Source organism: Vulpes vulpes, chromosome 10, assembly GCF_048418805.1.
Source record: "Vulpes vulpes isolate BD-2025 chromosome 10, VulVul3, whole genome shotgun sequence".
NCBI classification, from domain to species: Eukaryota; Metazoa; Chordata; class Mammalia; order Carnivora; family Canidae; genus Vulpes; species Vulpes vulpes.
In genome coordinates, this window is record NC_132789.1 from 28,372,480 (window position 1) to 28,382,763 (window position 10,284).

A 10,284-nucleotide genomic window follows, 5' to 3' on the forward strand; every position below is an offset into this window, starting at 1 on the left:
AGAAGATCACAAGGTGTGTTACTTACATGTTTCTTTCTTTTCCTTCAGAATATTGACATTACAAACTTCAGCAGCAGCTGGAATGACGGGCTGGCCTTCTGTGCTCTCCTGCATACATACCTTCCGGCTCACATTCCGTATCAAGAGCTGAACAGCCAAGATAAGGTAGGCTGGCTGTGAAACAGCCCAGCCCCTGGCGTCCTTACCACACAAGAGAGGCAGGTCCTTACAGCAGCAGGGCCCCACCATAGTTCTGGCTCACAGCGGCCTCATCCCAGCTTGGTCTTATTCTGGGATTGAGTTATTTGTGCTGAGCCAGCCCAGTCTGCAGTCAGGGGTAAGTCAGTGTCCTGACCTACCTTGTGTGGGACATTTAGTGGGTCAGCATTCCCCAGGTTACTGCATTCCCAGTGGGACTGGCCAGCCTTCCTGGATGATGACATTTAGGATGGGGGGTTTACCAAGAACTGGCCACCTAAGGCAGGAGCGGTCTGGGTAGTGCTTCCCACATCAGGCCAGCCTCCTGCCAACCCCCTGTAGTCCAGTCCAAGTGTCTCACTGAGGGAGCTGCCCAGGGACAGGGTCGGGGACAGCCCCTGTCCAGATGGGCGCTGGGAGAGGTCCCAGGCCTGAGCCCTTCTGTGGTCTGCTCTTGCCTTCAGATAACACTTGAAGATGCCCCCCCTTCCCCTAGGGAGAGAGCTCCCCTGACAGGCATTTCTGATCAGCTTTTGGGGTCTGGGTCCAGGCGGCTCAGGACTAATGTATCGAAAGTCCCCTTTTGCACAGTGAGGAAAGAACGAGTGTGTAGAGACTGCTCCATGGCAGGTCACAGGAGGAGCGGGTAGGTCCTGCAGAGAGGCAGTCTGGGTCGATGGGGGGTCCAGGGGCTCCGCTGTAGGGCTGTTCTGGTACCAAAAGGCTGTCACCTTGCCTAGCATCATGAGTGGCGAAAGTTGCCTTCTCCTGATCTTGCTTGTCCACTCTGGTCACACAGTTTCTTTTACAGCGAAGGAACTTCACACTGGCCTTCCAGGCGGCTGAGAGCGTCGGCATCAAATCCACACTGGTGAGTCACTGACAGGGCCCCTCCTTTTTGTTAGGAAGAGTTTCCTTCTCATTAAAGGAGATCCGGGTGGTGTGGGGGCCTGATGATCAGGAGGCTGCTGGGTGGCGAAGGGGGTGCATGCAGGCCCTGGTTAGCCGAGCAAGTATCCCGTCGAAGGGGCACAGGCAGGGCTTACCTCAGTCCTCTGGGTGTTTCGTGCCTCACCTGAAGCACCCTGAGATGGGTAGTGTCATCCTGACCACGGCCCCGGCAACTCTGACTTCTTTAGAGTCACCTTTTTTTAGTTGAATCCTGGATTCAGAAGAAAAATGCTAACCAGTTTATAAAAGTCATTGTCAGAGGCACATTCCCACAGGTGTGTCTGCCTTTTGTCAAAATAGAGGGAGAGGGGAGGTGAGTGGGGCGAGGAAGGAGGCACTAGAGGCCGAGCAGGGGCTCCTGCGCTTCATGGGGGCCGTGGCAAACGCTGCTCACGGCACGAGAAAGGAGTTGTGGAAAGCCTACATTTTCAGGGTCGTTAGGCCTCTGCTCAGCACGCGCAGTAGCTCACAGCTGACAACTCTTCTGTCAGCTTTCGCCTCCTCACGGTGTCCAGATGCAAAGCCAGTCCTTCCACACCCAGTGACACTTACTTTATGTAAACTCGGTACTGCGGTGTCAGCCAGGGACGTGCAGCCTGGGGAGTCCCGCAGAGTGAGAGCTCCACGGGGCCAGGTCACTGAGCCCAGGCACCCCTCACCTGACTTAACAGCTGGGTGGCTTTGAAGAAGTGTTTACATTCGTATTCACCCCATAGGAGTGTTCCCGTAGAGTTCCAGAAGTGTATCTTCTGACTTGATAGAAGAAATAGGCTTATTTAGGGTGGCCTCTGTTCAGTTGTACAGAGAGAAAGAGAAGTTCCCATTATTGGAATGTTTTCTGGGTTCTGGGTATTTTACAACACGTGTAAAGTTCCAACATAAAAAAAGTAGGCCATTTCCCCACCCTAAAAAAACTTTTAGTCAGGATCTTATATTGAACAAACATGTTTTCTTTTTTCTATACCAAGTCACCAGTGGGTGGCCTATTCCATCCTGCTGGTTGTGGCCTCACCCGTGGAACCTCTCAGAGCAGCGCCTTGGAGCATGGCTCCCCTGGAAAGTCACAGATGTTCTTCAGCAGCAGTGGTCTCTTTGGGGGGCTTCCCAGTCCCATATCCAAGTCCTGGGTTTCCCACGTTCATTTTCATCAGCTGCATCTCACAGAGGACTGTTACTCTGCAGGATACAATTAGAGAACAGTGTCTTTGATGATTTCAGATGGTTGCCATGGTGAAGGGCATTGGAAAGCTGAGTTCTGGGAGCCCTGGGCCCACAGAGACCCTCCTAGGACAGAGACTGGGGTGAGGGAGGCTCTCAGAAGCCACCAAGAAAAGAGGCAGGCAGGGAACAAGGCCCCAGAGAAAATGACAGCCAGCTTGGGAGGGCCGTGGCCAGAGACAGGGGCGCCATAGGGTGAGGGTCGGGGCAGGGCTTGGGCACAGACAGGCATCTTAGGGACTGTGTGGACACTTAACGAGCACACTTGGTAGCAATGGAGCAGACATCTCGGCCAGGCCTTTGGCGGGTATGATCGGCTTGGTCCGGAGTCGGAGGCCCTGCCTGGTGCCAGGGCCTGTGCAGCTGTCGGGGAGCTTGTCAGGGTGGGCCCCGATGTGACCCGGGATTCTAACCTGGTTCTTTCCTTCTCCACCAGGACATTAATGAAATGGTGCGGACTGAGCGGCCTGACTGGCAGAGCGTGATGCTCTATGTGACGGCGATCTACAAGTACTTCGAAACCTGAGCACGCCAGAAGGAGGACTCTTCCCCGTTACCAAGTGACACCAACACCATTAGCTATGCACCCTGTAAAGCTTTCAGCGACTCTCTGGGCTGCCCTGCAGCGTGTGAGCCTTCAGCCAGGGACTCTGAGTCAGGAGAACTCGGGCCTCCATGGCCCATGGCTCACGGCTGGCTCCTCGCACTCGACCCATCCGGCCACAGGTCGGTGTGGGCCCAGCGCACATCACACATGCTGTTTGCCACCAGGGTTTTTCTCTGAAGGGAATATCGAACTACATTAGTGCCGTGGGGTGTGAAACCCAGCTCACGCACAACTGAACTTGGGGAAGGGGTGAAATTATGTGGGCAGCTCACAGGGAGTTAGTGAAAGCTTTAGCCACAGCTCTTCTCAACTATTCGCCAGCACAGGGTCTGTCACCTGTGAGAACCAGACAGGAAACTCGGCGTCCGGCAGAGGCGCCCCACGAGCAGGCTGCGGGCCTGGACGTGGGCTTGCTTTCAAGGGGTGCATCACCACAGCAGTGGGACGGGACTGTCCTGGCCCACATGACCTAGGTGTTTGCAACTTGAGCTAACAGATTACAACTCGAGTTCCCGGCTGGCAGGTCCGCCGCGGCTGAATGGTTGGTTTTGTGGCCGGGGCCCGTCAACAGGAAGCAGCCCCAGGGGACCCCTTGCTGCCGCGCTGCGGACCTGTCCTTCAGCCCAGAAGGGGCTTGGAAACCCAGCTCTGGCTTTAGGTTTCTGGACAAAAGAATTGGTCAAAAGGAGTTCTAGTTAAAATGTTTTTCTCTTATGAGCAATATTGGGGGGAAATAGCCCCTGTTCTGTTAGTACCAAAGTTAAATCATTTTAGTAAATCTAGAGATAAAACACAAAATCTGGACATTAGCATGTTGTGAAAGCCAGAAATGAAGTCAGAGAGCTGAACAGCTGGAGGGAGCCCAGCAGGGTAATTTAAAGTCACTGCATCACTCAGAACAAACCCTCCTGGGCAAGAATTTAAGGAAGTGCCTTAAGTCTCCTTGCATGGGTACACCGGCCAGAGGGTCTTGGAGGCCGCCACGACCACAGCCACAGCCGGTGGTGTCAGGGCGCAGCCCAGCGATGGAGTTGCTCTCCTGCCACGCCACCCTCCGGGTTCCACATGACGGGCAGCCGCAACAGCACCCCTTCCGTGCGGTGGAACCAAAGCCTTATTACGAGGGATTCTGGGGAGATGACTCTCAGGCTGGGACTCAGCGCTTCTTGGGAACAGGTAGCCCACGTCTCATGTGCGCCTAAAACTGGTTTGAACAGTGTCAAGACTTGTTGCTTCTAGAATACAGCATGTTTGGCACCAGCAAAGTAGCATGAGGAGGAGCTGCCACCAGCGGAAGCAGGATCGCTGCCCCCACCACAGGATGCAAGGAAGGCTGCCCAGCCAGCACGTGGGCCAGAGGGTTCTGCATTCGAGCATGATGTTCTAGACTAGGAGTTTGATGTGTCTGTAGCCTAGGAAAGAATGTGTTCGTTGTGAAATGGGCTGTGTGTGTGTGTGTGTGTGTGTGTGGCCTGCTGGCCCATAGCCCCTGGCTGGCTGGTAAGTGCCCATCAGCCCTGCCCAGATGCCTAACCTGGCAGCTCTGACTGCTGCCCTAACTGGAGGCTTTTTGTGAAATGCCTGTTTTCAGCTAAGGCGGGAGAGGCTCAGTGAGCAGAACCCAGCCCCAGAGCGCACGGGAAAACCCTGGCGGGGGACCTGTCCCCATCCTCCCTGACCGGGTTCTGTTCTGGCCTCTCTTGCTCTGTTGACAGTTGCCGTGCTGTCAGACAAGGGACTGTTAGGTGTTTTTCACACATCTCCGCTTGGCCTTCCCGAGTCCCACTGTTGCTCTCATTTGCCCTCATGGAAGCCTCCACTCCTGATTGCACCCAGTGTGTCTGGTCTGTGGCCATGTTTTTGTTTATTTATTATTGTTGGGGGGGGGGTGCTTTTTTGTCCTATGAAGGAGAAGACTTTCCCGGGTCTGCAGTTCACATCTGTCCCTTCCTAGCCAAGTGAGCCAGCCCTGGCAGCTCCTGCTGGGGGGCATGGGGCGGTGCCCACAAGGCTGCCATTGGGGCCAGTGACAGGAGAGGGCGGCCACAGGGAGTGTCTGGACCAGGCCCAACCTGTTCAAGGGGCCCACCTCTGCCTCCCTGATAAGCTGTGCAGGCGAGCCTGGCTAGGCCACCTACATTTGCACGTGGGTCTGCAGGCAAGAAGGTTCTAGAAGCATAATTTCTTTTTCTAATAGGATCCTTTTAACACTATTGGCTTTATGGGATAATTCTAGATGGTCATATGTACCTAAAAGTGCTACTGTGAGGTGCTTTTAGTCCAGTGGCACTTAACACGAAGCCTCCAGAAAGTCATTTTGCCTCTTCTCCCTTCAAGCACAAGCTTTACTGCAAAAGGGCCAGTTACATTTCTGTATCTCTGAACCACGGGCTTCTGCTGACTGACAGTACTTTTTAATTTTGTCCTATTAAATATTCTTGAATGTATTAAAATTGCTGAAACACATCAGGCGTGGGCTTTTCTGGCTCTACACGTCCAGCTGCCCCTCTGACATGGTATGAATAGGACCCTGGCCACCTCTGGGACTGGCTGTGGCAGGACAAGGGCACATGAGCCCGGGCTGCATGCCCTCTGGCCGTCCCTCCCCTGCAGCTCCTGGCCCCTGAATGTTGTGGGGGAGGGACCTGGGGAGGGCAGTGCTAGTGTCTGTTAGGTCCCGCCCCGGGCTGCCAGCAGAGCTCCAGGCCAGATGCTCAGGCCTGAGACCCCAGAAGCGCTGCCCAGGCTCCCCCACGGGAACAGAAGCCCTGGCATTCCCCAGCGGTAGCCCAGACACGTGCTGTTGCGGGGAACGGAGGGGTGGCCGCGGTTCCTTGAGGGGTTATTTTGTTTCTAACAGTGCATCATCTTGGAGATCGTTTTCAGAATATATAAAATTATAGAGGAAAAAAAATCAATAATTACACCACTCAGAGCAAGCAAACCGGTCAAGCCTTTATTTCTTGTGCATCTTGTGTGCAATGATTATGAATCCACAGAGCGCAGCCCAAGACAACACGGGGCCTTGTCACATTCCACATTACATGTCACCTGCAGAAGGGCCTGTGGGGCCACCCCTTGCTATGCGCTCCGTGACATAGGGGGCCTTTCCTGGGCCCGACCCCCTTCCCCGGGCTGACGTCTGTCCAGTAACTCAGCTCACACTGGGGAGCCGGAGTTGAGACATGGCCTGGGAGAGCTGACAATCACGGGCATCTACCAAGGCCATGTTTCTGGGGTCACAGCACCGGAAAGCCTGTGCTGGGACTGGGTGTTTCCAGCTTCTCCCCATCCCCAGCTGTGAGGCCTGGGGCACTTGCTCAGACCCGGAGCTACTGCCCTTCGCTGGAGTGTATGGAGGTCGTCCTACGAGCCGCATGTTGGGCTCTGTGCAGGGGGCACCAGCACCGGGCACGGCGGCAGGAGGGGTGCCTTCCCCAAACATCCCTCTTGCCTGTCTGTCATGCCAGCTGCCGTCGGAGGGGGTCCTTCCTAGCCCGACTTCCTGGCCTGCTCACAGCCTGGGGCCCATTGGGGCCACCCGGGGGCTCTGCTTCCCTAGACATAGCGCTTCCCGTCCCAGGGCAGCATTGGGGGGGGGGGGCAGTGGGGAGGGACTCTTTCCACCCTGACTTAGGGAAGGTCCTAGAACCCCTTTTGGGGAGAGTGGATGGCTTTAATGGGTGGAAGCAGGAGAGAAGATCCAAAAAGGATCTCAGCCCCCTCCACAGCCTTGCTGGGCTGACGTCTTGGGCCTTAGGTGGCCCTGCCCTAGTGACACAGTGACCACCTCTTCAGCCCTATCCTTGCAGGGCTGCACTTCCCACACTCTTGGCCTGATTTCTGTTTTAGGTTGTCCTTTAAATGGACAAGGCAGGTAGAAGGGGTCTTCCAGGTAGACCGTGGATTCTAGTCGGGCTGCCCCAGGCTGTTGGGAAGGCAGGAGCCTGAGGGGGGGGCGTGTAGTGCAGGACGCAGATGGGGCCTGGAGAGCGCCAGCGAGCTGGGGGGCTGGGAGGCAGGTGGGAGAGCTGGGGGAGGGACATCACAGCCTGGAGCCAGACCCGGAGCGAGGAAAGGCCCCAGCGTCCCTGGAGGATGCCTTCATTATTGAGTGTGTGCCTCTAGGCTCCTTAGGGGTCACCGTCCTGGGAGGAGGGCTGGGGGAGAGCACAGGACAGGCATGTCACCAGGACCCACTGGGCAGGAAGCAGGTTACGCCCAGCAGGAGTTGGGATACTGGGGTTCCCCTACCCCCAGGTAGGACCAGCCTGCCACAGACTGGGCCCGTCCCACCTCTGCAATATGACGGCCCCCCAAGATGCCCCTCCTTGGTCCCTGCTACCAGACCTACTCTTCGTGAAGTGGGGGAGGGAAGCGGCCAGCTGGGCATGGGACAGGGGTGCAGGGCACCTGGTCTGCCACTGGCAGCTGCTGCCTGCTGGTGCCTGGGCTCCCGGCTTAGAGCCGTTTGTAGGGTGGTGAGTGACCCACTCTGGCCTGGGGCCAGGCCCCACTTCTGCCTGGACCCCGTTCCCACATCTACCCAGATGTGCCCAGATCAGCTCAGAGGCAGAGCTCCTAGTGGGGCTGCTGGGTGGCCCCCAGAAGCTGGCGTGGGCTGGAGGGTCAGGGCTCCCTTGGGTTGCTGTGCCTACAAATGGCTCGGGGAGCTTCCTCCACCATGACTCTGGCCTCTTGGGGCCTGCTTTAGTCTCCGTGTAGACTGGAGCCCTGCGAGGTCCCCCACTTCCTCAATCCCAGAGACCCAGGAAGTGTGTGGTTCCCCTCCCATTCAAAGGAGAAGTTGGTGAGTACTTTGGGGTGGCCTCGTTGGTTCACAGGATGCTGGCCCCCACACCCCAGGTGCTTGGTCCTGGGTCTGCCATTGCCTACCCCTCATGTGGCCCAGCTGGCCCCGAGCAAATGGTCAAGGTCCAGAGGCCACCAGGTGCATCCTGGACAGGAACAGAGCCTGCGGGGCGTGGGCGTGGGGTGGCGGCGGTCTGAGAGCACAAATCTGGAGCAAAAGAAAGCCCAGTTGCCCCCATGGCCGGGGCTGGGCTTGGACGGAAGGAAGGCCCGGCACCCGGAGCCCTCGAAGCCTGACCCGGGCTGGGCAGGGACACCAAGGCCCAGAGGTAGACAGTGGGGCCCGCCAGGGGCCTCCCCATGCCTGGGGACCGGCAGGCTGCGCCCCGCCCTCGGGGCTCCCTTGGGTCTGCCCAGGGGCCTCCCCTGTGGCCGAGACACCTGAGCTGTTCTCCAGGCTGAGGAGGGCACGACCCCGGAGGGGGTGCAACAAGGCAGACAGGGTGCTGGAGGGGCCCCGGTGTGGGAAGGCTGGGAGATGTGGGTCAACCATGACACGTCTGGGGGGGGTGGGGAGCAGGGTTTGTGCCGGGCCCTCCCCCGAGCCGCTTCCTGTCATTGCTGAACCGGACGCTCCTGGGTGTGTGTGCTGTCTAGGCAATGGCTTCACTGGGGACCTGGACAGAGGCACAGGACAGATGACACAAGACCATTGGAGCAGCTCCCTCTGCCTCTGGCTGGGGAAGGGCTGCCGTGAGCCAGGGCTGGGCACCTGGTAGCGCTGGGACGGTGGGCGGGGCCCCGGGGCTCCCCGGGGGGCTGGCTCGAGTGGAATCACCGCCTGCTCAGCCACCTCTGGCCTGAGGACATGTAACCCAGGCCTGGGGCACCCACGCCGAGGAGTTGGGGGCTAGCAAGTGGCCCAGGAGCGAACTCAGGGCTCCAGCGCTCTGGCCCTAAGGACCAGCTGGAAAAAGGAACCTTCATTCCCTGGGCGTGGGGCCCGTGTGGTTGCAGACAGGTGCGTGCAGGGCCAGGTCATGTGTGGGGAGGACTGGGTGGGCGGGGAGCTGGGCCCCCGACTGGAAACGACAGGCGAGAGACTCACTGGGGCCCACGCTGGGGGCTGGAGGGGCAAGTGCAACAACCACCCTCCCCGCCCACTTGCCCCATGAAACCCCACAGTCCCTTCTAGGCCCCCAGTGACTCAAGGCAGCTGTTTGCTTGCATGTTTGATGAGTGAGGACTTGAAGGATTATGGGCCCAACAGATGTGGGCAGGAGGCTTTGGTCTCCAATCCAGGAGTAGCTTATCCCACAAGCTGGCGCAGAAGCAAGGGGGGCAAGCCAAGGGCGCCCCCAGCCGACACCTCACAGTCAGACTCTGGCTCAGGAGGTGGCAGGGCAGAAACGACACAGTTCCGGCTCGCTGTGAGGCAATGAGGACCTCAGGGCAGAGGGAAAGCCACAGCACCAGCGCGCCCCTGTGGGCAGTCCCAGGGGCAGGGTCCCCGCCTGGGGGGGGGAGCTCCTCCCTTTGGTCTCCCATTACCCCTCACAGGAGGGCTACAGAGGCCTAGGCCTGGGTTCAAGGGGCCACGGTGGGGGAGGGCCAGGCTGGAGACCGGAAAGGCCTCTGGATTCTTCCCAATTTGAGAAATTTCATCTGCGCCTCAGCAACAGCTGGAGCTGTCCTGAGCCCTCCCATCCCACCCCCCGCGCCCCATGGCCTGTCCGACACTGTGTATTAGGGAGCATGGGGACCAGGGGGCAGGAGCCCAGGCTCAGGAAAGGGCTGGAGGCTGCCGGCAACGCAGGCCCAACCGGCAAGTGGTGGGTCGCGCTGCGGCTGCCGGCTGTGCCTGGGTGGCCGCCTCCCCGCCCTGTCCTGCCCGCGGCCTGCACAAGCCCCTCTCCGGGCCGCCCCTCGGGGCTCCCACGAGCCCTCGGCCACCGGGCGGCCCTGGCTGGCTGCTGCGCTTCCCCTGCTGCGCACGGAGCGGGGGTGCGCGGGGGCTACCCGGCCTGCGCTGCTGCGAGGCTAGAAGGCGGGTGCCCTTCCATGGCTGGACGGGGGCCGCTGGGAGGTTGCTCCCAACGTGGAGTCTCCAGAACGTGGTGCAGGGGGGACGGGAGGTAGGTCCCCAGCCTAAGGGCCTGAGACTGAGACTCCGGGTCAGCGGGTGGCGCAGAAGGCGGCTCCTTTTCACTTTGCTCAGGGAAGCGGTGGGGGCAGGTCCCACCTGGGCTCGGGAGGCTTGGAGATCGGGAGCACAGAGCCTGGGCCGGGCAGTCAGAGGGGGTCCCTGGAACTTGGGGTCAGGCCCCGGGAGGCATCCCGGGGCTGGGGTACACCCCCACCCCCTGGAGGGGTCCCTCCGGCCGAAAGCCTGGAAGAGCCAGGGAAGGAGGCTGCGCTTGAGTTCAGGACCGGGGCCGGAGACTCGAGGAGCAGCTGGCCCCCGGCTCTTGCCGGATGACAGGGGGTCACGGGGATGA

The 10,284-nt window shown here is 59.2% G+C and overlaps 1 protein-coding gene across 20 annotated transcripts in view; it reads left to right on the forward strand.

The window, feature by feature from the left end:
• SPECC1L (sperm antigen with calponin homology and coiled-coil domains 1 like) overlaps nucleotides 1-5,440 on the forward strand; it is a 130,172-nt gene extending 124,732 nt beyond the window's left edge. For all 20 annotated transcript variants that reach the window (XM_072723355.1, XM_072723364.1, XM_072723375.1 and 17 more), the window contains 3 exons: nucleotides 49-165; nucleotides 1,010-1,069; nucleotides 2,804-5,440. In XM_072723355.1, coding sequence (XP_072579456.1) covers nucleotides 49-165; nucleotides 1,010-1,069; nucleotides 2,804-2,893 — 267 coding nt within the window. In that variant the 3' untranslated portion in view covers nucleotides 2,894-5,440. The remainder of the gene's footprint in view (nucleotides 1-48; nucleotides 166-1,009; nucleotides 1,070-2,803) is intronic.
• The last annotated feature ends 4,844 nt before the right edge of the window (nucleotides 5,441-10,284 follow it).